Source organism: Echinops telfairi, unplaced genomic scaffold (assembly GCF_000313985.2).
Source record: "Echinops telfairi isolate 266 unplaced genomic scaffold, ASM31398v2 ScPeMD7_7407;HRSCAF=8445, whole genome shotgun sequence".
Taxonomy (NCBI): Eukaryota; Metazoa; Chordata; class Mammalia; order Afrosoricida; family Tenrecidae; genus Echinops; species Echinops telfairi.
The window spans coordinates 7,135,402-7,163,375 of NW_022111307.1; the positions used below are offsets into that span (position 1 = coordinate 7,135,402).

General features: G+C 44.4%; 1 protein-coding gene across 1 annotated transcript in view; it reads left to right on the forward strand.

Moving 5' to 3' along the window:
• Positions 1-2: 2 nt before the first annotated feature.
• Positions 3-27,974, forward strand: part of CUNH3orf70 (chromosome unknown C3orf70 homolog) — a gene marked incomplete at its 5' end in the record, with an annotated part of 77,909 nt that continues 49,937 nt past the window's right edge. Inside the window, one exon of the mRNA XM_004713472.2 lies at positions 3-192. Coding sequence (XP_004713529.1) covers positions 3-192 — 190 coding nt within the window. The remainder of the gene's footprint in view (positions 193-27,974) is intronic.

A 27,974-nucleotide genomic window follows, 5' to 3' on the forward strand; every position in this document is an offset into this window, starting at 1 on the left:
GCGCGGCGGCAGCGCCCGCGCCCGAGCGCGGCTGGAAGAGCGAGAAAGTGGACGAGGCGCAGGCCCTGGCGCGGAGTTGCGCCGCCCGCAGACCCGACTTCCAGCCGTGCGACGGGCTCTCCATCTGTGCCACGCACAGCCACGGCAAGTGCTTCAAGCTGCACTGGTGCTGTCACCTGGGATGGTGTCACTGTAAGTCGAGCCGCGGCGCCTGCCTTGCGCTGCGGTCCCGGGGCGCCGCGGGGCTGAGGGTTCGGGGCTCGGCGGGGCGGCTCTGCCGCAGGCTGGGCGCCGGCCGGCTCGGTTAGCGCTGCCTTGGCAACGAGATGAAACCCCGCGGGGAGCCCGGCTTCAGCCACTTGTGCAGAAGGGAAGCTCTCCATGCTTGGAAACGGGATGGCTTTCTCTTGCTTCCTACTCTCTGAACGCATGCAATCTGCAGACTGTGATGAGACCGGGTGGAAGGCTGTCAGAGTTGATGGCAGCCGGAGGGGGAGCAGCCCTTTTTCAGGACGACTGGTGAAAGATGCCCTGTTTGGTTCTCACTTTTGTCTATCTGGGCTGCTGTTTGAGAGAGAGCCAGAGCGCGAGCGAGCTCTTGGAAATCAAACCGTGTCCCGTTCATTGTTTCCAAATGGAGAAATCGCTAGAGTGAGATGGATTGCTTCCAAAAAGTTAATGTTAACAGTTTGGGAAGGAGAACTCCTTAAACACCCAGGCGCAGGGAATAAAAAAGCCAATATGAATGTATGATGCTCTCTAAAGATTATAAAATAATTGAAAAGCTTAAATAAAATTTTAAGCCAATTTGTAAAACCCACAACTCAACGGTCTGGGCTGTTTCTCTGTCATGCTGCCTGTGGTTTTTAAGTGGATTAAACGTAAGTACCATTTAATCAGAATTCTACAATTTGATTAGTTCGTGGTATTTGACCTGCCATGCCTGAAGAAGCATTTCTTGTAGAGATAAACGTATTATAAACTTCGTTTCCACATAACCTTATAATAGGGGGTGGGGGGTGAGTGTGTTTTATGTAGGGCAAAAATCCCTGAAGTGATCATAAGTTAAAAAACATTTTTTTCCTTGTTAGAAAAAAATGGCACCCAGTCAGAGAAACAGTACATAATGAATCTTTATTTATAGTAATTGAACATACTTGAAGATTCTAATTGAATTTGTGAATGAAAAGATAGAGGCTTTTAACATTTTCTTTTAAAATTCAAGCACATGGACCAGTATAGATTTTCTGCTATTACATCTGCTGATGGGTCAATTTCTCCCCATTTCTCTTTATTCTTATTGCTCCCAAACCCATTTCCAAGTATGCAGCCTTGTGTAAATGGGGGGCAGGGGGCAAAGTTGGCAGTAGTGCCTCCAGGAAGCCTAGGGTGCTGAAGCACACAAGGTGGATCTGGCTAGAAACCGTTTCTGAGGGAAGTCCACGCTTCCCAGCATACAATGTGGGGGACGTTCAAGACGGCCTAAGTCAGGGTCCGCCTGCTTTCAGCAGGACACTCAAAAAACCGACTGCCATCTCGTCGATGCCAGCCTAGTGACTAGATGTAGGGCAGGGTAGAACTGCCTTATGAGTTCCCAAGACTGTAACTGTTTACAAAAATGGAAAGTCTCCCCCTCCCCATTCTTTCTTCAGAGTGGCTGGTGTTTTTGAACTGCTGACATTGTGGATCCCAGCCCAAACCCATAACCACCAGGCCACCACCTCCAGCTAATATTCAGTTACTGATGGGAACTTTGTAGCCTTCTCAGGCAACTTTACTGGTCATTAGACAGCTTCCACTTTTCAAATACGGTTCCTTAGGTGGAGCTGAAATGGATTACTGTTTGACTTCTTGCCCTAGCTGTGTTTCAGCCTTATGAAATCATAGACTATTTGAATCCATAGGTTTCAGTTTTTCAGGTATACCTGAGAATTTCTAGTGGCCGTGGTTCATCTTCCTCTTTCTTTCCCCCAGTCCCTGTCACAGTGTCTGGCCCCAAATAGGCTTGAATTCATGTTTGTTGAATGACTGAAGACAGCTGTCACATGCCTCCTAAGATCTCATTTTGTCCTATTTATATCTCTTTATTCCTTCTGCTCTCCTTTTATGGAATCGTATCAAGACCCCTGAGCCTCCTGGTGGTTCTGTTCTGAAGGTGTGCCAATTTGATTAGGCTCTGTTGAAGATAGGAGCCTGGAAAGGAACGTCAGTTTTCCAGTTGTGGTCTGATCAGCCCATAGTCGAGCAGGATTTCCACCTTCTGTGTTTGAAACCCTACGAGGGCTGCAGCTAACTAACACACATCCCATGAGCTTTTCTGATATCCACCTCACAGCACACTGAGATTGTTGCATCCAGATTATACTAAGCTTGCTGTCAATGAAAGCCATTCTACATTTTTTCCCCTCTCAAAACATATGTGGCAACTAACTCACAACTTTTTTCCCATCTCACAGTTCTGTCTATCTAAATATCTGTATATCTAGATGTGGAGCCCTGATAACTTACACGTTAATTGCCCAGCTGCTAATCAGAAGGTTGGTGGTTCCGACCCACCCAGTGGTTCCATGGGGAAAAGACCTGGTGATATGCTTGCCTGAGGATGACAGCCCCCAAGTTGTACTCTGTTGTATGGGGTAGCTATCAGTCAAAACTGATTCAGTGGATCTGAAAAACATACATACATCTGTCTGCTTGCCTGCCTATCCTTTTGGGCACAGGAACCAAACCCTTCATCATTCTCTTTTTTCTCTATTTAGTTTCATTTTATTAGAATTAGCCTGTTTTTCTGACTTATCGTGGTCTTTTCAGATGCTGGCTCTTTTTTAATATGTGTGTCTTAACCATTCCTTCTCATACCGTGGATGACATCTTGGATGCCAATAGGCATTCATTCGTACCCTTCACATTGCTCCCCTGTTGCTAACAACGGTCCTGCAGAAGGCATGGACCCTGGTAGTCTCTGCCATTAGCCACCTGATGTTCTCTTAGCCCTCTTGTGTTTGTCTTGCCTGTATGGGTACGATGAAAACCTGGCCAAATGCCTTGTTGAAATTCTCTGGATACTACTGTTTCTACTTCTTGATCTATACACACACGTTCTCATTCTATGTCTTTAAGAAAAAGTCTGAATTTAAAGAGGATTGGCATCAAGTACACTGGACTGTTGTTGGCAGTGTTTTCTTTTTAAGTCAGGCTTATGTTTGCTTGCTCCTCCTAGTCTCTGGCAGTCCTCCATGTCTCCTCCACTGGCAGGGAGTCAGTGATCCCATTCATGAGGAGCTTGGGTTCCTTTAGAGCAGCAAGGTGCTCGGCGAGTCTCCTCACCTATGAAGGGCAGCATTTCTCTCTACATCTGCCAGGCACAGTTTTTTTTCTTGAAAAGAAGGCGAGAGAACAGATCTGTGTTCTTTGGGCACCCATGACACTGAGAGTCCCCAGAAAAATCCCTTCATTTTAGCTGATGGTGTGTCAAGCAGTTTCTCTCTGTAAGTCCTTGTGATGGAAACCAGGGATCCGAATGTGAATTCAGCTGGACTGGGCCCTCCAAGCCTGGTCTCAGGGCAGGTCCGGTGCCATATTTATTTTTATATTCTTTCAAAATCACAAGTGTGCTGGGTGAGAAAGCTATCAGCTTGTTCACCAAATCTGAAAAGGCTAAAATAGGGCCTTTTAACCTTTGCTGCTCCAAAGAGGTAAATTCAGAACAAAAGAGGTTTAGCTTCATAGGCTTGATTGTACACATAGAGCATTTAGAACCTTATAAGCTAGAAAAGACTGAAAAATAGGTAGACGTTCATGAAAAGCATGTACATCTAGAGGTGCGTCTTACCGAAGGGAATGAATGTCTTTGGGTAATGGCAGAATCTAAAAATTTTTCCAGTTCAACATTTGTATATGTATAATTCAGCAGCAATTTTAATATGTATAATTTAGTAAGTTCGATTGTATTTGTTATGCTGTGCAACCATTATCTTTTTTTCCCAAATACTCTCATGACCATTAATAGAAACGCCAGGCTCCCTAAGCAAAAACGTCTCCTCTCTTTTATCTCATCCCCAATAATTACTCACTTTTGGTTTTCCACTTAGTGGCAGTGGTTTTGTGTGGGTGGGTATACAAAGGCTTCAGAAAGTTCATGGAAGAAAAGGAATTAAAAGATCATGGCAGTTTCCCACGACCGTTTTGAAGCTCCCCTGTGTTTACAGATTCTGTATAAATGTGGTCATACAGATGTGTGTCCGTGTTGTGGCCGACTGACTTCACTCCGTGCGATGTGGTCCAGGTTCACCCATGTTGCAGCACGTAGCAGGACTTCATTTCTCTTCACGGCTGAGACCTGCTCTATTGTATGTACATGTCACGGTTACCTAGTCATCTGTTGGTGACATTTGAGTGGTTTCCACAGGCACCGGTCCATCTTTGAGGATGACTTTCGGGAGAACATCCTTGACCCATTCTGTTGGTGTGTTGTGGGTGGGCCTGCCGACTTTCCCCAAGGACATGGAGCTGTGGGCAAAGGAGAAGGAAAGGTAGTGGCGAGGGAAGCACGCTCCAGGCAGAAGGAGGACAAGGCCTAGACTACTTGAGGTGGGTAGGGATGTGATTGGGGTGGAGAGAGTGAGGGGCTATGTGTCAATGATGAAGACAGGCAAAGCCCACAGAAAGGAGACGCTTTTGAAAGGGTTAGAGTCAGGAGTGGTACGATCCGGCTGATTCTGAAAGGCAAGGCTCACGGGGAGCCTAGTTAGGAGCTCTTCCTGTGGTCTGGGAGGGAGAGGGAGCCCACACAGTTAAGTGCTAGACGACTAGCCCACACCTAGGCTTTGTCTCGTCCAACGATACCTTGGAAGAAAGACCATGAGCCAGAATTGACTCGCCTGAAGCTGGAGAAGAGAGACTGGCAGCGTGAGCCAGCCGCTTAGAGGTGGAGGTGGAGGTGGAGAGAAGTGGTGGGTTTGGGAGCTTTAGGGAGGGGGAGGCTGTAGGCCTGAGGAGGCTTGCAAGGAGAGGACGAGGAAAGTGACTGAGGCTAACTTGTAGAATTCTGCTGCGTGCTGTTTGAGTGAATGGTGGTGCCGTTCATGAACTGTGCAGCCAGAGATACTAGGCCAGGACTAGGTTCTGGAGGAAGACCATGCGTTTCTTCTCATCTGTTGAGTTTAAAGCTGTTTGCCATCACGTGGTGATGAGAGATGCGGTGGGATCTGGAGCTCCGAGGGGAGGCCTGGGCCAGGAGCCCCACGGGCGTCTTTGATGGGGATGTGGTTGCAGTGGGCAGAGAGCACAGCGTGGAAAGGCTAGAAGGCGTCTCCTTAGGGCACCAGCAGTTTGAGTCTGCATAGGAGGAAATGCAGGCAGCGGAGTCTCAGAGGTGGTCAGAGCCCAACAGTTAGTTGTGCGTGGACTTGTCGAGCCAGGGGACATGGATGAAAGAAAGCGTACGGAGATGAAAACAGTGCTTAGCAGGGTAATCCTTAGCTATGAGTGATTTCCTAACATACTGAATGAGAGGGAGAAAGACTTGTCCTGTGACAGTAGCTTTGAGAATAAATGAACTATATAGTGCATATAGAAAAAGAAGAAGAAGCTGAGAATTTGGACCCCGAGATAATAGTCCTGTTTATTGAGAGATTGCTTTGTGCTCCGGTGAGCTTAGTATGCTAAGCACCTAATAGTCAGTGATGTCATTATGTCCATTTTACAAATGTGGGCGAAGGGTTAGCGAAGTAACTTAGCCAAAGGCACAGATTAGGGAGTAGAATCTGGATCTGCATTCAGGTCTGTCTGCTTCTAAGCCCCAGACCCTTAACCACTCGAGGGCACGACAGAGCCATTTAAAAGTAGTGAGCAAAACTCACCGAGCTTGGTTCCTTTAAGCCCAACTGTGGGAAATGGCTGGCAAACGGTAGCAACTACGATAAATGACGTGCAGAAGACTGAGAACGGTAAAGAGGCACTGGGTGTGGCGGGTAAGGGTTAAAGGAGAGAAAGTGATGGAATGGGACCGGGCCGGTGTGCCTGCACCAATCAGAGTTGGCTTCATAAAGCCACATAATAGCCGAGCTGGATTTTCTGCAGAAGACACCCTGAAAGAGGTTTCAGGTTGAAAGCGGAAGAGCGGGACCTGATGTAGTCTAATAGACGACATTAGCATATCTAAGAGACTGTCACACAGAAGGCAGATGGGCAGCTTGGAAGTGTAGAAAAAACGGGAGCTGGGGGAGACAGAATTTGGAAGCGTTTCCTCAGGCCTTTCCAGAAGCTGGCGAAAGTGCCCTGGTGGCATATGTGGGGCTGCTAAGCACAAGGTCAGTAGTTTGAATCCACCAGCCCTCCTCAGGAGGACCATGGGGCTTTCTGTTCCCATCAAGATCGATAGCCTCAGAATCGCCCTCACTGCCATCAAGTCAATACTGGCTCACAATGGTCCCCTGTGGGTCTAACTGATGGGAACTCTTAAGCCCCTGTCTTTCTCCTATGGAACCACTGGTGGTTTCGAACTGCCGACCATAAGATCGCAGCTCAACGCATAACCACTACACCACCAGGTCCAGAATCTCACAGGGACAGTTATTCTGTCCTTAAAGTTGCTATGAGTCAGCATTGACTCTGGCAGTGAGTTTGAGTTTTGATTTTCAGAAGGTGGAGTAGGTGTTAAGGTCTGGTCCTTAGGGTCAGACTAATGAAGCAAGCGCTTGGTAATAATTTGGCTTCCTCTTTATCCAGAATTGACTCCGTGGCGGCAGGTTTGCCTTGTATTTATAGATTTCCTATACGGAAAGAAGGAACCGAGTAGAGAATGTCAGGTCCTGAGGGCACATACGGTTTCACCATGAGTAAATTAGTGATGTGCTTTTGTGTTTTCCTACTTGTTCTGTTTCCCGGCTTCTGCCTGGCTCTGGGGGAAAATGCACAAAACCAAGTTCTGATTTCCCTAGCGGGTTTTCTTCCTTGGTTACCCAAAGGGTCATCTCCGTTATATCAGTAACAGTGACTACAGGAACAGAAGCCAAAGGTTTGACAGTGAAAGCTCACAAGCAAACAACACAGGAGAGTTTGATTGGGTAGCTGATTGGAAGCTCTTTTGTTCTCAGAATGAAGGCCTTCACCATGTCTAGTGAAGGGAGAGGATTCAGAAATGGAGAGGGTGACACTCTTTCCCCCCAGTCTTCCAGAGATAGAGAACGCTGTGTGTTTCCCTCTGCATCAGTCAGACACAGCACTACTTCGACAATAAGAAATAACTGACACGATAACTTTTTTGCAGGCATGGTTCTCATTGTATTGTTGTTGTGTTTGTTAGTCCGTGTAATCCTCACAACAGCTTAACAAGGTAGGCTGTGACTCCCCTGTTGTTTCAGCTGAGGGCACACGCCGGCGGTCACACACAGCAGCTCTGGCTGCATATGGTGTGATATAGATCAGGATCGCGAGCCGGCTGGCAGCCAGGACTATGGGTTTCTTGGTCCCACTCAAGGGACAGTCAGGATGGTTTCAGTGGGTTTTAAATCTGTTTTGGAACAAGCAGATATTAAAGAAGTAAAGTGAGAATGGTTTTCAGTGAAGGACAACTATATGCATTATGGACATGTTCAGAGTGGTCGAGAAATCTGTAATGCTGTCTTCTAGAAGACCTTTAACCCAGAAAGCAGGAAAGAAAGAAGAATGCCCCACCCGCCCTTCCTGCTGGGAGTGGGCCGTAGACCCCAAGAACCTCACCCCTAATAACACACCCCAAAAGGATCCCATAGGACAGAGTAGAACTGCCTCTTTGGGTTTCCAAGACGTTAAGTCTTTTACAGGAGCAGACAGTCTCATCTTTGTCCCATCAAGTTGCTGGTGGGTTCAAACCTCTGACCTTGTGGTTAGCAGAGTCGATTCCATGGCAGTGAGTTTTGTTTGTATAACAAGACTTAAGTGCTTGTCAGTTGTTAGGAAAAGGAAAAGTTTCAACAAAAGGATAGATTCTTTCAGTGTTCTTGGACAAACCCCACAAGCTGTCAATACCAATCTTTTTGAACTTTGCTGACTTAGAACTCCCTGTTCCCTGTCGCTGCCATTGATGCTGGCTGCTATTGAGTTGATTCTGGTGCTCCACGGGGTCGAAGTACCCAGAGGGTTTTCTAGGCAGGATTCTCAATGGAAGCCAGTCATGACTGGGTGGTTTCAAACTGCCAGTGCTTCATTTAGCAGCTGCGAACCTAGGCACTGTACGACCAGGACTCCCTTAGTCTCTGCTCAGTGTCAGAAAGAGGGTCCCCAGCAACACCATGGGGTAAGCTGTGAGCAGCCGACTGAAGTCTGAGGTTAGAATCCACCAGCTGCTCATGGGAGAAGGATGAGCTGACTGCTTCCTTCCGTGGAGATGACACTCCAGCCATGCAGAGCTGATGGGGCCATTCCACACTGGCCTGCATGGGTGCCGTGGCTCACAGTGGACTGGGCAGCAGGGCGGGGCCGTAAGGAAAGGCTGTCCTCTATTCATTGATAAACGCTGGCACCTTGCTCCTCAGTGGGTCATGAAAGCGTTCTTAGAATGGACTTAGGTTGAATTTGTGTGTAAAAGAAAGCTCGTAATTTTGTGTAAAAAGGAAACTTGGTAAAATGGACTAATAAAAATTTTACTTAAAAACATTGGACCTCTATTTGTATGCTATGAAGCTTCGTGTATCCCTTTCTCAGCTAATTTCTAACTGGTGCAAACCTTTTTCTTCCCCCCCCCTTTGGTTAGATTTTTTTCTTTTGTTACTTACATCATAAAGTATTACTGGCTTCCAAGCTTCTTAAAATTAGGTATTTGATCTAGGTGACATTTGAGGCCTTTCTGTGATAATTCCCTACATTATAAAACCCTCACTTTATCCGAATTGGTCCTCTCATATTATTGAATTTCATTAATTACAGAAAATAATATTTTCAAAGGAATTTAGTGTTTTGAAACTTTTGTGGTAGCAATTGTGCAAGACTGCTTGATGTGATGGAACTATGGAATGGTATGATATCTAATGATTTTGAAAAAAAAAAAAAACCGACTTGGAAAACACTGGGCTAGAAGCTTTATCCAAAACAAAACAAAACAAAAATCAGACTCACTCTCATCGAGTTGATGCTGACTCATGATGAACCTTGGGGGCAGGGTAGACCTGTGGGCTGCTGAGATTGTAACTCTTTACGTATGGGAGTGGAAAGCCTCATCTTTCTCCCATGGAGCAGCTGGTGGTTTCAAACTGCTGACCTTCCAGAATGTAGTCTTAACAGGTAACCCCTATGCTGCCAGGATCCTTAATTTAGGATTAAGTCCAAATAAATAGGAAAACTCATGTTGAACAATGAGACAGGTAGAACAAGGGCTGTGAAGTCCAGCAACAAAATAAAACAAAACCCACACCCCTTTCCCTCAAATGGATTCTGATTCTTGGGGCACCCCTTGGAAAAAGTAGAATGCCTGACTGGCCTTGTAGGATGGTCATCTTTAAAGAAGCAGACGGCGCGTCTTTCTCCCATGGACAGGTTGGTGAGTTTGAACTGCCAACCCCTCTGTTAGCAGCCCAGCATCACCCGCTGCTCCTGAATCAGATACACCTGCGATTGAAGTGAGGTTCTTCCACGTGGGCTATGCAACCTCTCAGCTTCTTTTGCCTCTTCCAGAACAGCAATGCAAGTCCTCCTCCCAGGGACTTAGGAGCATGAAGGCATACAAAGCAGGGGTTGGGTAAGAGTACTAGACTTCTTGGTCATCCGGAGAGCCAGCTTCTGAATCCTGGCTCTGCCCATTTACTAGCTGGGCAACTTTGGGGAAAAATCCCTCAACCCGTCTGCCCTTCACTGGCCTCATTGTTAATCTGGAGACACCAACACTAACCTCAGCTTCACGGTGTCGTGCTTGTCTGGGTCCCCAGCTCCAGCTGCTCCCCTTCAGAAATGTCCTGGTTCATCTGGCATACACCTTAGGACCAAACTAATTTATTCAATTAAATACTTAAAAAACAACCAAGATAGTAAACATAAACATTTTGAATATAAATTGTTTAATTTTTTTATTGCCCTTGGTTGTGAGTTCAATTGTGCTCCCCCATCCACCTCGCTCCCCCAAAATAGGTTGAAGCCCCAGCCCCCCGTATCTGTGAAATGAGACCCTCTTCGGAAATAGAGTTTTCAAAAATGTTATCAGAGCTCACCTGGAGCTGCATGGGTGCTCAACTCATCTGAGAAATGTCCTTCCAAGAGAGACACAGAGAAGGAGAGGGAAGGTGGCTATGAGGGTGTGCCCGGGGCTACTAGCAGCTGGGAGAGCCAGGGATGGATCTTCCTCTAGGACTGGTTCTCAACCTTCCTAATGCCGAGACCCTTTCATACCTCATGGTGTGGTGACCCCCCAACCATACAACTGTTTTTGTTGCTACTTCATAAGTGTAATTTTGCTATTGTTATGAATCGGGCGACTCCTGTGAAACGGTCATTCGACCCCCAAGGGGGTCGTGACCCACAGGCTGAGAACCACTGCTCTAGGACCGTCAGACAGAACACAGTCTGCCAACACCCTGAATTCAGATTACTAGACTCTAAAACAACACCCTTCTGTTCATTTTAGCCACTCGTTTGACAGTACTTTATGACAATGCCTTCGGAAGTGGACACATGTTCACTAGTGAAGTCCGTTTATTAGAGTTGCTATGTGATGCTCGCCTGCTTTTTATCTCCATAGTCTTGGATTGTGCTCCAACTCCCACCCCTCAACCCCTTGCCTCCCTACACCATCCAGTTCTCCACCATGGCTGTGACTAAGCAAATGTCCCAGTTACTCAAGGGAGCCCTGGTGGCATAGTGGTTATACGTTGGACTGCTAACCATAAGGCCAGCAGTTTGAAACCATTAGTCACTCTGCAGAAGAGAGATGAAGTTTCTGTCTCAGAAGCCCACAGGGTAGTTCTACCTTGTCTTATATGAGTCCGTGTTGACTGGATGGCAGTCAGTTTGGCTTTGGTTATCATTACGTACTCCTGTAGATCAAACGTGAGTTACCCAGCCTCAAAGGATTGTATTGTAAAACTTACATCGTGCTAATGGTAAGCCAACTGCATTGAACTTTCAATTTTAAACGTTTGTCAGGATCCTTGTTCATCAGCTACAATGCTGATTTTGGGCAGAAAAATGCCAAACATGCTCACTACTAGAGGATCCTTCGCTGATACAATGTGGGACAACGCTGACTTAATTGCAGTCATTGCAAGCTAATCTGCAGGGTTTTTTGAATACTTTGCTCTTGCCCTAGATTCTAGTCGGTTCTTGAACTAGAACCGGTGCTTACCAGTGTTCGTACATGTGCTGTCCAAAGGGTGTGATCCGTGGATTGCAACAAGGGATGCACATGCACAGCTGTGTCTGCACAGTGCTCCCAGCAGTCCACTCAGGACAAACGCTTTCATCTCTCCACTGCTCCTGGGTCCTTTTAAACTGGGGTGTTTCTGCCTAATCTCTCTACTCTTCTTCCCCTGGTTTCATTGCAGCAAGCCTTTTATGAAATAAACACATTGCACTACTCCGAGCGTCACAGTTTGTTACTTTGTGGAAGATTATTTTGGACTCATTATCTTTAGCTCATTCTCTTTTTACCACAGTACATTCTCGCTTTCTCTCTCTCTCTTACACATACCTTTTTTCTGAACATTTTGAAAGCAAGTCACAGACATAATGACACTTGTAAATATTTCAACACTCCTTTAAAAGATTTTGTTTCCTATATAACCACAATATCATAATTATACCTAAGATGATGGTATTCAGTGATATGGCATCTAATAAAATAGTTATATTAACTCAAAAACTGTCTTTTATAGCTGATTTTTACCCCCCAATTCAGGATCCAATCAAGATCCATACATTGCATTTAATTGCTATTTTATCATGTTGATCTCCATTTGTCATCTAGAACAATCCTTTGTTTTTGATGGCAATGCCATTTTTAAAGAGTCCAGGGTGATTGTCCTGCAGAGTACTCCAATGATTAGTTTGCCCAATTATTTCATAATGAGTAGATTGAGATGAACCTTTCTTTTTGTCAAGCTCTTACATAGTTGACACTGTATTCTTCATTTGTATTTTAGGAGAAGCTGGATAGCGCCAGTGTGTTCCACCACTCGTAGTGCTACACAGCTGCCAAGTCTCTCCCTTGTATGCTACAGTTTATCTTTGCTTTAGTCAGTGATCTGTGGAGCGATACTTTGAGACTGTCCAACAAATCAGTGGTTTCAGTATTTACCAAGGACCCTGGACTAAATCACTTCCTATATTGATGGTTGCAAAATAACAATTTTATAATTCTGTCATTCTTTCTACCACTTGCCGACATTATACGAAGATGCTTCTCTCCCCATAATCCTTAAGCATTGCAATAGACACATTGATTCTTTTTAATTCAGTATGTTGCAGTCCAGTGTCATCATTTTTTTTTGATGCTCAAATTGTCATATAGTTGGCCAATGAGAGTCCCGTCAAGCTGGCCAATGTGTCTTTTTGACATGTCCCCATCAGTTTTTGAGTATGTGGGACGGCTAACCACCAGGTTAGCAGTTTGAAACCAACAGCTGCTCTGTGGGAGAAGGATGAACTTTCTACTCCCATGAAGAATTACAGTCTCAGAAACCCACAGGCGCAGCTTGCCCTGATCCTTTAGGGTCTCTGTGCATCCACATGGACTTGATGGCAGTGAATTTGATTTTGGGTTTCCGCTGTATTGTGGCACAACCAGATGGTTTAGATTTACCTACTAACTACCCTGCTCTTAGACCTAAACAGCCATTTTTCCCAAGGAGCCAAGTGTCTCTCAGTGAAGGGATGTGTAGACACCACTCTGTGGGTGTGCCATAGGAAGAAGAGTGCAGCATCGGGCTTGGAGGAAGGCTTCTGCACAACTGTCAATATGCAGATGACAACCTTGCTTGCTGGAAGTGAGGGCGACTTGAAGCACTTGCTGATGAAGATCAAGGATTGCAGCCTTCAGTATGGGTTGCAGCTCAATGTCAAGAAGACCAAAATCCTCACAACTGGACCAATAAGTAACATTATGATAAATGGAGAAAAGGCTGAAGTTGTCAACAATTTTGTCTCACTTAGATCCACAATCAATGCTCATGGAAGCAACAGTTAGGAGGTCAAAGGACGTTATACATTAGGTAAATCTGCACTGGACCTCTTTGGAGTGTTGAAAAGCAAGGGTGCTACTCTGAGGACTAAGGTGTGCCAGATTCCAGCCATGGTATTATATGCATGTGAAAGTTGAACATTGGACAAGGAGACCGAAGAAGAATTGAAGCATTTGAATTGTGTTGCTAGAGAAGACTATTGAAAGTACCCTGGACTGCGAAAAGAACAAACACATTTTTCCTGGAAGAAATACAGCCAGAGAGCTTCTTAGAGGTAAGGATGGCGAGACTTCAACTTACATTGGACATGTTTTCAGGAGAGACCAGTCCCTGGAGAAGGACATCATGCTTGGTAAACTGGAAGGGCGGTGAGAAAGAGGAAGGCCCTCCAGGAGATCTATTGGCAAAGGGCTGACTGGACCCTAGGAGCAGTGGTGCGGATGGCCCGGGGCTGGGCAGGGCTTCGGTCTGCTGTGGGTAGGATTGCCGTGGGTCAGAAGGAACTCAGTGGCCTCTCATAACAACGGTGGGAGTGGGGGGTGCTTGCTCCTATTGCGATGCTGGCACAGTTTGTCCATTGTAGAGGCTGTGTCTTGGATGGATGGACACGTAATTCAGGCATATATGTAAAATTAATATATGTATTTTTTAAATGTGAAAAATTAGTTTAATTCTGTGACTTTATTTTGAGAAACTTTTAACACATTGATCTTTACCACAAACGTCAAAGAATTTGTGGGGGGGGGGGGCATGATTTTATTATATAATTGACGTAACATGAAGTGAATGCCAATTTACCTTAATAGAAGGATTACATTTCATGAGTGTGCTTTATTTCTGCTGTATGTCAAATTTTGACCAATGTTTTTTCTTTTCAGAAAAAAAGATGACATTTCAGCAGGCACACTAAAAGTACTTTTTCCTTGCTTATTTTGAGAATGTCTCAAGCCAAAATATCAATGTTTAAGCTTCATTGTATAATAAAAGTAGAAATAATATTTATGCTTAATCTAGTATACATAATATTTACTAGGTTTACTCTTTAGATGTATTATTTACTGCTTTACCATGTGCTATTCAGAGTAATAGGAAGAAGCATGTTATAATTTTGTTTTGTTTGAGTTATAAATCTTGATAATAATATAAATTTGGTAATAGAAAAAGATCTAAATTTTTGATAAGTAGGTTATAGCAGCCCTGGGTGGGCATAGTGGTTAAATGTGGGGCTCTTAGCTACAAGGTGAGCAGTTCAAAACCACCAGCAGCTCTGAAGGAGCAAGACGAGGCTTTCTTCTCCCTTAAAGAGTTAGTGTTGGGAACCCACAGGGGCAGTTTGACCCTGTCCGATTAGGTTGCCGTGAGTTGGAATCAACTTGATAGCAGGGAGTTTGGGTTTTTGAGTTAAGTAGATTGAATAGATTACTAATATTGTTGTCACATTTGTTTGTTTGTCAAAATAGCTACTTTATAAAGTATGTCACTTCTTATACTTTTGCAAAACAGGTGTAGAAAGAGTTCTTAGTAATAAGTTAGGCTCAGATCATTTAAGCTTTTCCAATTTTATAATCTTAATATAATAATTCATATGAAGACTCTTACATGTTAAACTAATTAATGAGTTAACAGGATCACTACTGTACACCTAAGAACAATATATAAAAAGCCACTTGAAAATGTACAGAGTAATATAATTCAAAAAATTGTGCCATTTGATAAGATTAATAGTAAGACAAGACCCAACTTTCCAAAATCTAAATGGGGAAAAGGTGGGAGAGTAAGTGTAATAGGAGTGTTATTGTGGGTAGTATTATCAGGATTATAAACCGGGAGAAACTTAAGAACCACCTGAGCCAAACTGAGTACGTGGAACCCCTTCTACGAGATGACTGTTAGCCTCTGCACTTGGAATCACCTCTCTCCGAAAGCTGCCAGGCCCCTCTTTGGACAAATCAAATCATGAGCAAGGCATTTCTTACATTAAGAATTCACACTTATTTCACCGCTAATATCTGCTGCTAATCTCTCCCTACTGTAGGTACAATGAGGAGGTCTGCCCCCTCCCTCTGTCTGTCCAACTGATATTTTCCTGAGTACCCCCTAGGTCAGCAGTTCTCAACCTGTGGGTCATGACCCCTTTTGGGGTCGAACGACCCTTTCTCAGGGATTGCCCGATTCATAACAGCAAAATTAGAGTGATGAAGTAGCAATGAAAATAATTTTAGAGTTGGGGGTCACCACAACATGAGGAACTGTATTAAAGGGTCACGGCATTAGGAAGGTTGAGAACCACTGGACTAGGCACAAAACCCTGCGCTAGCCCTTGGGAATGTAGCATTGAGTCATCATGCCTGTCTCTCAAAGCTTACCTTCTACTCATTATATAATTAAAATAAAAAAGGGTTGCTACGGTTTCCACTTCATAAATGCATAGGTTTATTCCAAAACAAAATGTGTGTCACTAAACAGTGGATGTTCAGACAAGTTCTCTCAATAACGGACTTCCCTTATTCTCCTTAGGGTGCCTTAAAAAAGAAAAACTCTGGGCAAAATAATGTCTCCCAAGGGGATCTGCTAGGTCAGTTTAATGTAAGGCATAGAGGTTGGCTTCGAAGGTTATGGCGACTTTCCTCGATCCCCAATGGGTAATCCTGATAGCTACCCACCCCTATCCCCCACCCCAAAGAGCATAGACTTCTTGGGAGAAGGGTTAGGGAGATTGGTAACAAGTCTTCAGAAGTAGATAGCCTCCCATGGGGATATGTGGAGAAACAATAGCTTCACACTTTGCTGTTTTTGTTTAGGGAAGGTTTTTATAGTTTTATAGCATTTTTTTAATCTTACGCTCATAATTTCAACTGCCATTTCTGTTATGAGGGAAAGATGAGTTACAAAGCTGCTGCTTTCTGAGTGGGATGCAGCGGCAGAGGCCGGGTGACAAGGAAGGCTTGTATGAGAACGTGATGCTGCAGGGACTCGCTGAGGCATCTGTAGGCATTCCATACTGAGGGAGAGGATGCGTGAAGATCCTTACAGTGGAAAGATGGGTGGCTTCAAGAAGGTTTAAAAAAAAAAAAAAGGGCCATGCCTTTGGAGAGTAGATTTTATCCTTGGAGTGGAAGAAAGCCACAGATGATGATGTGATGTTGTCATTGTTACTTAGTAGTTTGTTGGGCATGGAAGGAAAACACCAAGGGTTTGCACTTTATTATTGAATTTAATTTATATTTAACTTTATTTTAAAAAATCATTTTATTGGGGGCTATTAACTCTTAAAACATTCCATATGTCAATTATATCAAGCATATTTGTACATATGTTGCCATCATCATTTTCTGAACATTTACTTTCTATTTGAGCCCTTGGTATCAGCTCCTCTTTTTTTTCCTTCCCACCCTGCCTCGTGACCCTTTGATAAATTATAAATTATTATTACCGTATATGCTTGAGTTTAAGCCAACCCAAATATCAGCCAAGGCACCTAATTTTACCACAAAAACGGCATTAAAAATGTGCAGATAAAACTTGGCTTATACACGAGTATATATGGTAATTTCTTATACCTACTGCTATTTCCCTTCCCCCATGTTTCTGTTCATCCTCCTGGGGTGGTGGATTATGTGTCAATCATTACAATAGGTTCCCCCTTCCTTCCCTCCTCCCACCACCTTCTCTGTACCCTCCTGGCATTGCTACTCCCGTTTCAGTTCCTGAGGGGTTTATCTGTCCTGGATTCTGTGTGTTGGGAGCTCTTATCTGTACTAGTGTACATGCTCCGGTCTAGCCAGAACTGAAAGGCAGGACTGGTGTCATGATAGTGGGAGGTTAGGAAGCCTCAAAGAATCAGAGGAATATTTTGTGTTTCATCGGTGCTATATTGCACCCTGATTGACTCATCCCTTCCTTGTAACCCTTCTGTGAAGGGATGTCCTATTGTCTACAGATGGATTTGGGTCTCTGCTCTGACCCCCCTCGTTCTCAACAATGTTTTTGTTTGTTTGGGGTCTTTTGGTGCCTTTTACCTGGTTCCATCGACACCGCATGATCATACTGGCTGGTGTGCTTCTTCCATGTGGGCTTGTTGCTTCTCTGCTAGGTGGCCACTTGTTAAACTTAAAGGCTTTAAGACCCCAGATGCTATATCTTTTGATAGCTGGGCACCATCCGCCTTCTTCACCCCATCTGCTTATGCAACCACTTTGTCTTCAGCGATTGTGCTGGTAGGGTGAGCTTCACGGAATGCCATGTTGTTAGAACAAAGTGTTCTTGCGCCAAGGGAGGGCATGAGCAGAGAGCCAAAGTCCATCCACTTCCACAATGTATTGCCATATAAATATATAGGCCGATAACTCTATTGTTATGAGTTAATATATTTACACGAGTGCACACCTATGTTTATACCTCTCTCCATAGCTTTGCTTCCTGGATTTTTCCTCTGTTTCCTTTTACCTTTCTCCTGCCCCACCATCACACTCACACTTCTTCTGCCTCTTACTAATTCCTCTCCGTTAGATTGCTGTTAACTCCCAACACCACTGGGATCTCTACATCCTCCTTGTTGTTGATTTTAATTCCCTAGTTGTTCCCCTGTCTATGGTGTTGTTTGCTCACCACTTGTTTTCCCCTCTTCCTCCTCCCCCCAGGTGCCTCCGGGTTCATCAGTACCGTGGCTTTCTCCTTAGGCTTGCTTCCTGTGCCTATCTTATATTGCTAGGTGTGGTAGTTACATAATCTGGTGTCAATTTGGGACTTGAGAGGATTAAGAGTGAAGGGGTGGAGTCTAATCTGTCAATCGGATCATAGCCAATGAGGCCTCTGTGTGGGCGTGGCCTACTCCTGAGAATTTTGGGAACTCCTGTATTTCCTCCTTGGAGGTGGACTCTCACCATTGGAGACTGTCTACTGACAAGGCTGACTCCCTGCGAGACATCCCTGAGGAGGTGCCACATGGACCTACCTTGATGCAGCTGGAGAAGCTACATGGAGAGCCCTGCCAGCACTGAGATACTTAAAACACCACTGGATCCACAAGACTTCCCACCCACTGGCCTGTGATCTTCCTGCATTCAGCATCATTGCATGTGTTTTGTGAGTCAGAAGAGGACTTTACAGATTGGTATTGGGCATAGGGGCTAATATTGTACTTGTGGACTTGATCTGGACTGGGCTGAGATGTTTTCTCAATATTCAATTGCTCTTGTATATAAACCTCTTTCTTATACACATATGAGTGTCCATGAATTTGTTTCTCTAGTCCACCCAGACTAACATAAGGTACCAGGAGTGGGGTACTTATCTAGTCTACCCAGACTAGCATAGTAGGCAAAACAACATTTATAGAGACAAAACAAAAAGAAAACACAAGATTGAATAAATAGGAAAAACAACAAAAAAGTATACATAATTCTAGGTCTGTCTACTGACCTTTATGACTATCTTCCCACTGGTCCTGAGGGGTTCTGGGAACTGCCCTTCCTAGCCTGAAGTATATGTTTTATCTTTCAATTTTGAAATCATTTCAGACTTGTAAAATGGATGCAATATAGTCTATATTCCTTTTGCTCTTCACCCAGATTCCATTCATGTTAATTTTACATTTCCATGGTATGATTATCAAGATCAGGCCTTCGGCTTGTTTGGTAAGGCCTGTGACTTTATACCACCAGCCGCTCTTCAGGAGAATGCTGTGGCAGTCTGTTTCCATGAATGTACAGCCTTGGAAACCCTCTGGGCCGGTTCTACCCTGTCCTGTCGGGTCATCTCTGTCAGCCAGAGTGGACTGCCGTGGGCGTTTTGTTGTCCAGTCTCCTTAGGCTCCTTTAGTCTGGGTAGTTTCCTCACTCTTTTCTTCCAGGTCTTGATACTTTCACAGAGTACCGGCCAGTGAGACGTTTCCAGTGTTTCCCAGGATTAAGATTCAGGGACTATATAATTAATTGGTAAACCAGCTTTTAAAAATCTGAACGTTTCGTGTAGGTAATAATCTAATTGTTGGAGTATTATTATTTCTCACTTTTCAGAGAATAATACAAATTTTAGACTGTTCCTCTTCTACCCCGGTGTTAGACTGTTTTTACTGTGATTTCTGAAATTGCTGGGTTTTGTTTGTGTTGACGCTAACAGCAGATACTGTCTGCTGCGGGTTAGAATGGCTTTTTGGTTTCACCCATGTATTATTGAAGGACTCGGGGATGGTACAACGATTATCAGAAAGATGTTTGTCTTCATCTTATGGTTTGCTCTGAGATAATACTAGATAACCAACACATCCATTGTAATTTTCTGTGATTTGATGTTAACTGACATGAATCTACCTGTAAGGTATTTTTCTTATAAGTGTCATTTGGTAATGTTAAACTGCATTTAAGTAACAAAGGCATTAGAAGCTTTTTTAGTTGACATGTGAACACTGTTAGAACTGATGTACATTTCCGATTGTGCGTGTGGAATTATGACTCAAGCGGTGATGCTTATCTTCCTATTTGTTTTCCAGCTGTGCTGATTGTAATTAACTTTGGGAGTTAATTTTGGATTCACTTTAAACAATCGGAGATCTGTTCATGAGCCTCCATGAGATGTTTTCTGCTTTATCTGTAGGTGTCGTGCTGATAGTCTTTTACTTTGAAGAAGCTGTATATTATTCACTAATGTCATTCAGTCATTGCATCTCTTAAAACTTCAATACTTGAAGGGCCATGCTTATATCTTAGAATGTGTTTGTTAAAGAAGAATAAGCAACTGAATTAAAAAAAGGTTTGGAAAGCATGCAATGAATGTTTGTTAAATGTAGGAATGTATTATTTTTCAAATATCATGATTAATAGTTTTAGATAGGGTTGGATGGAAGTGCCTGGAAAATTCATCATGAGGGTGATCAGTTTTGGGCCCGGCTGTCCCATTTATATCAGCTATCTGTTGATCGGTTTGACATAAAATGGAATAACTGAAGCCGGCAATAGGACGTAAAAAACCCGATGCAAGATTCAGCTCCAGCAGAAGGTGAAGGCCCAAGAGAACTTGACTGTTCAGTCTCTCTTTCTTACACTAAAGGCCATACCCAATGAGCTATCTTTAGGCCCAGAACCGACTGATTGATAGGTTCGGCTCTACCCCTACCCTTACCCAGGAGTGTGTAGTTGACATAATCCCTAACCATCCCACCCTGTTTTCAGTACAGCCCTTCAGGTGCCCACCAGTGCAGCTCTGGGTGGCATGGTGTGCAGTAAGCCACCTTGCCCATCATGTCTTCCCCACCACCACAGATCCTGTGTGGCTAGGAGTAGTGGTGGTTGTGGTTTGGTGCTGTTTGCCACCTGCTCCTTCCCTCAGTTCTCCCTGGGAAGGGCCCTAGCTCATCCTCCACCCACTGCCTCCCATCCTCTGTCCCCATTCCCCCATTGACCTCACATCTTCACCCTGAGCACTCCATGACGGCACCAGGACATCACAGATGAGTGGATGAGCTGTCCGGAAGCCAGTCAGCCGCCATCCCATGTGGCCTGGTTGTAGTTTTGGCCGTTGGTAGTGATAGCACTTGGGGTGGTGCTGGTGATGCTGTCGGTTAGCCGTTGGCTTGATACCTGCACGGTCAGTGCTTCAAAACCCAACAGCTGCTCTGTGGAGAAATTGGCAGTGTTCAGCCCTCTACAGAGGGCTGGGAATGAATTGGAGTCAATTTGATGGCAGTGGGCTTGTTTCTGAGGGATGGACGGAAAGTAACACTTGGTGGAACCTAATGTGTACTGGGCACTGTGCTAAAAGCTTTGAGATCCATTATCTTCTGAGCCTTGGTGGTATAACAGCAGAGGCCTTGGCTAACTGTGAACTTGATGGCTGTAACTCAGTAGCAGCTCTCTCCGAGAGGGTGCTGGCAGCCCCTCCTGTGATGCTGACGGTTCAGAACAGCCTGTGAGGGCAGTTCTCCTGTCACATGGGGGCATGATGAGTCAAAGGGGACCAGATGCTCCCTAACAGCAACACTCGTGATTTTCCCTTGATCCTTAGTGGGCTTCACCACCTGATTTTGAGTGGCAGACAGAGCCACACTACCTGGGTTCATAGTCAGGCTCCACACTTACTAGCTGTGTGAAACCCCAAACCCACTGCCACTGAATCGATTCCATGTCATAGTGAGTTGAGACTGTAAGTCTGTATGGGAGCAGACAGCCTCATCTTTCTCCCTTGGAGGGGCTGGTGGGTTTGACCCTCTAGTGTTGCAGCCAGCCGTCCATGGCTCCAGGCAGCAGTATATTTTTTAAAGTTTCTGGGTCTCTCTTCTCATTTGTACACCAGCCTCACAGGGTTACTGTGGGGACTGAAAAAGTTAATATGAGCAAAGTGATTAGAAAATTACCTGGCACATAGTAATTACTCAGTAAGTGTTTGCAATTATTTTACGGATGAGGAAACAAACCTAGAGAAATTAATTTGCCAAAGGTTAAATAGCAATTAGTTGATGGAGCTGGGATTCAACTATCTCTTTCCCTTTACACTCAGTGGACACTGATATAAGGCATCGGGGAAGGCACGGAGCTTTCGAGAAATGGAAGCTATTGCTAGCAACTCGGAGGAGGAAGCACTTCATTTCTGCATTGGGGATAGGATGACGCAGCCCTGAATCTGGCCCTGGGGAAACGAGGGGGATTCCATTGAGGAAGGACTTTTCCAGAAGGCAAGCTCCTTATTTTGTTGTCCCAGGACTCAAGACAGTGACTGGGACAGAGCTGGCACTCAGTAAACGGTCATTGAACTCAACTGAAGTGAGCAGGTGAGGAGGAGAGACTAGGCGTGTGGAGGGAGAGTAAGTAGCTGGCTGCATGGTTAAGTTTGGAGGGTAATAGGCCCTCGGTTCCTCCTTTTTCTGTCTGGGGAGCTTTTACTACCTCCCCCCTATCTCTGTCTCATCCAGGAATGGCTTAATTACCCCTGTGCTCTGTCTCCAAACTGAAAAAAAGCAAAAACAGAACCCAAACTCACTGCCATCCAGTCGATGCTGACTTGCTGCAACCCTGTGGGACAGGGTAGAACTGCCCCCAGGGGCTTCCGAGACGGTAACTCTTTATGGAAGTAGAGAGCCCCGTCTTTCACCTGAGGAGTGGCCGGTGGTCTCAAACGTTGGACCTAGCTGATCACAGCCCAAGGTGTAACCACTACGGCACCAGGGCTCCCTTATCCTCTGTCTATATAAGTAAAATTCAATTTAAGGCAAACTTGTAAAGTAATTTGTTGTTCTCGCTTACAGAGGAAAGACAGGGCTTTCGACTCCTGTGAAGAGCAAGTCTTGGTTGCCCCCACGGGGCAGTTCTGCCCTGTCCTGTAGGGTCGCCGTGAGTAGGAATCGACTAGAGGGCAGTGAGAGAGCTTAACAGACACTTGAAGAAGGTCTGATAAGCAAAACCAAACCAGCTGTGCTGTCTGGAAACGTGTAAGCCAGACATGACTGACCACGCTGGCCCCATAGGAAGTGAGTCGCCAGCTCTGGCAGAAGGTAGCCACTTCTTCTCTGGCCAGGCTGCCAGTGTCTAAGATTTTTTAACTGTGTTTGTTGTCACCGAGAGTAGGAAGAAGAAGTAGATTTGGAAAGTACAGTAGGCTCTGGGAAATTATGTAGGTAGAGGTTTAACTCACAACAAATCAGATGTCTTTTCTGAGCCATTTTTGATGTCATTTTTTTTCTATATCCTGTTTTCAAGAACACATACACTATGTTCCTGTGTGTTTCCGCCTGCCTCTATCAAAGTTAGGCACTTGTTGACCTGCTGTTATTGGCTCAACAGGCTCTCAGGATGTGGGAGGGAGGAATCACCAAATTATTTCTGGGAAAGAATCCTTCCACCATTCATGTACCAGTTTCTTTGTGACCTTGTTTTTAAGAGATTGCTTTTTACAACTATCTTTGTTGCTTGGTTATCCCAGAAAAGTAGGATGTAAATATAATTCTTGTGGATAATTTATGGACAATAGAATAGAATTAAACATTAAGTTCTGATTACGTTTTAGAAATAAGGATTTTACAAGAAGGCTTCAAAAAGTTTGTGGGGAAATGGAATTTTTCCTACAAACTTTTTGAAGCCCCTTGGACATTCTTAATGGTATTTCGTATTTTTGTGAATCAGAGGCACATCATCCAGTTTGATGGAAGTTTTCACTTTGTCCTGGCTGTTTTATTTTGTTGTAAAATTCACTGCCATCGAGTTGATTGCAGCTCATAGTGACCCTACAGGGAAGATAGAACTGCTACTGTGGGGTTTACAAGAGTAGAAAGCCTTGTCTTTTTCCAGTGGAGCACCTGGTGGCTTTGAACTGCTGGCTTTGCAGTTAGCAGCCCAACAAGTAACCACTATGCCACCAGGGCTCCCCAGAACACTCGTTTAAAGCCGTCTGGGCCAAAAGACTCAAATTTGTGCTATGGCAGTGAGCACTGTGGTCAGATTTCAGGCAACAATTAAACTGTCTAAAATCTGCATCATTTGTCACGTTAAATTCATGTTGCTAATTCGGTTATTTCTGTTCTGTTGCTTGTGTACTTAATTTGAAAATTAGGTTGTGCTTTGTAGCTGCATGGAAACGATACTTGAGAGGTTTATGCTTAGCTATGTTTGTTTGTTCTAAATGATACCGTACTGATAGGAGCAAAATGAACCCCCAAATGGGAACCAACCTGGAAGAAACTAGCCAATCTCAAGGGCCAACTCTTCCGGTAATTTCCGCTCATGAGCATTGCTTCGCATTCTTTAAATGCATATGTTTATCTAGTCTGCATGTTATCCACGTGCCAGCTACATAGGCCTACCCTTCCGTAGGGACTGTACTTGGACACAAACCAGACAAAACAAAAAGCTATGTTTTTAAAGGAATAACTCCTAGGTCATCTTAGTTTCTTTCTGTAAACTAATCGATGTTGTATAGCTTCTCAAGGAGTTAGAGATTAATTAGACATTTCTTTGGAAATCTAGGTGAACTTTTGAAAAGCGTACTTTTGCTTTGCAACACATTTAATTTTCCAATAGCACTTTCTTACTCACGATCTCCTATATAGGCTCATTCTTTAACCTGATTGATTTCTTCTTAGAAGAGTTAACTTATTTTAACTTTCAAGTCAGAGTGAATTCTTTTTCCTAACTTTTATTTGCATCTTACTGTTCTAGATAGATTGCCCTGAATGATCCTCAGACATAAAAAGGGAGATCTTACAGGAGGTGATGAAAAGCTACTTTCTATTAAAGATAGCTCACTCCTGGGACGAAGGAAGGGAGAAGGGAATTTCAATAGAAAGGATAGATAAAAGACACCTGAGACAGTAAAACAGATTTTTAAAAGCTACAGCGTCTCCTCTGGAGATGTCACTGTGAAGCCGTGGAACCGTGTTTTCAAGGTGTGAAATGATGGGTACGGTAAGGAGCAGACAGCGCTCTTGCATGCTCTCCCCCGCCCCCATGGCTGGTTTTGCGGCCGTGTGGTGTACAGCTGGACAGGTTCCTCCTCTAGTCAGACCCCTTGCTTGGTGGAAAGATCTGCTTTTACCATCTTGTGAAGTTTTGAACAGGAGGCCGGGAGTTGATGCCTACTCACAGCCAGCTGGAGCTTCTAGCACAGGGTGGTACTGCTCCTGTGGGGAGTAGTTGGTTTCAAACCGCTGACCTGGAAGGTTGCAACCCAATGCATAACCATTATGCCACCAGGGCTCCCTGCAAATGACAAAGTGAGCCCTAGTTCTTTCCCATGAATGTTCCCTGAAGGCAAAGAAACACACCTGCCCTTCTTCTATAGGAGAAGAGAACACCTATTTCTCAGAGTTGTTTGAAGAGAAGATGAGCGACAATATGTGGAAGAACCAGAGTGTGGCTCAGTAAGTGTTCATTTCCTGTTCATTCCGAGCCTTTACTTGTGGTTTTCTTTATTATTTCTCGGGGCTCTCCCAGCTGCAAGTACCCAGAGGCAGCTAGGGAAATGAGTTGGGACTTCCCTGTTCCCACAGTAATGACCCTGTTCTACAGCTATTTTGTCACATGTGCTTGAGCTTCACTTGTCTAAAAAGACGCGTCCTTCAGTGCATGACTCATCTGTGTCCTTTCATCACCTCGCAACACATTCTCTAAGCCGTCTTCCCTAGAAGGGGCCCAGGGCTTTCTGCTGTCAGATTGGCTAACTATGCCAAGTCCCTGGCAGCTGCCCCCACGTCACTCTCGTACAGGGAAGCTGTGAACCCCACAACCTGGGGAAGGCAGAACCTGCTGAAGGGAAACACGAACTTTCCCCCTACGAGAAAGAGATGGGGAAGTGTTCACACTGCATCCAGTCAAGAGGGAAACTTGTGAGACCCAGAAAACCGAGGCCATCGTCACAGTCTGGCTGTCATGGTTCTCTCTGTATAGCATTAGATTTTTTTTTTGAGATTAGAGAAGTTAAAGATTAGCATACGATTAGCATAAGGAACTGCTTTGCATTGTCGAACTGTTAGTCTCATTTGGACCTGTGCTTTTCCAGGGGCATGTTCTTGGGTTTTACATGATGCTGACCATCATCCCAAAGTAGACCTGGTGATGCCGTCTGGTAAGCATTGGGCTGCTGATCACAGGGTTGGCACTTCAAACCCACCAACCGCTCTGTGGGGAAAGATGAGTCTGTCCCCTTCCTTAAAGGCTTACAGTCTCGGAAGCCCTGTATAGAGGTGCTATGAATGGGAAGCGACATGCTGGCAGTAGGCATTGGTTTGGTGCATGTTTCTCAGATATGCAGTTCTGTGAATTTCAACAAACGTGTAGTCGGGCCGCCACTACCACATCATGGTGCAGACTGGTGCTGTCACATCAAGGTGTCCCCTCAAGCCTCGTCCTACCCCTGGAAATTGCTCACCAATTTTTGCTCCCTGTAATTTTCCCCTTTTCCAAAATGTTTTCTAAATTGAATCATACAGTGTTCAGCCTTTTAACTACACATTTCTATGACTATTAACTATTCTATGACTTAACTACATATTTCTATGACAGAAAATTGTATAAATGCAATTATATAGTATATATAATAGTATATAGTATAATATATACTAGTATATAGTTTCTTCCGCTTAACATGATACTTGAGATTCACCCTCATGTACTTGAGTGTGTCCGTAGTTTGTTTTTATTGTCATGTAGTTTCCCTTTATTTTTCTAAAACTTATTTTATTTTACTTCTTTATCATTTTATTGGGAGTGCTTACATATATCGTAACATTCTGTAGTTCAATCACATCAAGCAGTATTGTACAATTGCTACCACAGTCAGTTTCAAACTATTTTCTTCTTGAACTCCTTGATATCAGCTCCCCATTATCCCCTCCCTACCCCCAGGAAACCTTTTTTGTCCACCTATAATAGTTTCTCTTTTTGTGTGTGCCATATCTCACACAATCCAATATATCCATTCACATACAATTCTGTTGTTTGATCCCATCAAGTGGGGTTGTACTGTCATCAGTCCTATCAGCTCCCTGTTCCCTCCCCTCCCTTCTCATACCCTCAGGGACCATTGCTCCTGTTACTGTTTCTGAAGGGTTACCTATCTTGGCTTTTCATGTAGAAATGATCTTAAATATACCAATGAATATATGGAAATCGGACATGATTGGTTAATGTGGTAAACCAAATAAAAATCATAAATATAAGGGGAAGAAATATTAAAGAACTAGAGGATAGTTACGTGGTTCATCAGTACTATACCACACCCTGGATTTATCATCCCTTCCATGTGGCCCTTCTGCGAGGGACTGTCCAATGATCCTACAGGTGGGTTTTGGGTGTCCACTACATCCACGCCCCTTCGCATCGATTTGGTTGCTTGTTTTTGAACTTGTGATACCGCTTTCCATCGACACCTCATGATCACACAGGCTGGTGTGCTCCTTCTATGTGGGCTTCCACGTTGCTTCTCTGCTAGATGACCGCTTTTTTAACTACAAGTCTGTAAGACCCCAAACACTGCGTCTTTTATTAGCTAAGCACCCCCAGCTTTCTTCACCACATTTGTTTATGCACCTGCTTTATCTCCAATGATTGTGTTAGGGAAGGTGAATATCACCGAATGCCAGGTTATTAGAACAAGTTTTCTTGTACTGAGGTACGATATAAGTTGAGGTCCAAGGTCCATCTGTTTCCTTGTTGCATTTGCTCATAGATACATATGTAAGCAAATACACATATATGTATATATTGGCATACATACATATTTTTTCCTTTTTTCCTTTCTTTTTTCCTCCTGCCCCACTATCATGTTTACTCATTGTTCATTAATTCCTCTCGGATACAATTGAATTGATCAAGCACGACATGAAGATCTCCACCCTCCTTGCCATCAATTTTAGAACACTTACTATTCCCCTGTACCCATCATTATTGGCTAACCGCTCACCTCCCCCTGCCACCTTTCCTCCCATGCCCTACAGGAATCCTTGGTCCAGTTGCTGTCTCTGTAAGATTGCCTAACCTGCCTATCTTGTGTAGATAAACACACACACACACACACACACACACACAACATACGGATAGTCACAAGTCTAACAGGGATCCTGACATAGGGTAGATGAACACCTCTGTTAAATAGAGAGAAGGGCATATTATACACCATCAGTTCAGTCCTCATTTTTTTCAGGGCTACGTATCCCAGGTCCTACTTACCTAACAACACATAGCCCCTTTCAGTCCTCAGCATTCATGTCTGAAAGGCTTGCATCCGAAAAGTCCCCACTGCTATTCCTGCAATCAGGGACGGAGCGGTCTAGGGCCCCCCACCGCCTGTTATGCCTTTAGACTTTCACTGTGACCCCCTTGTGACCCCCAGCCAGTTCAGATGGGG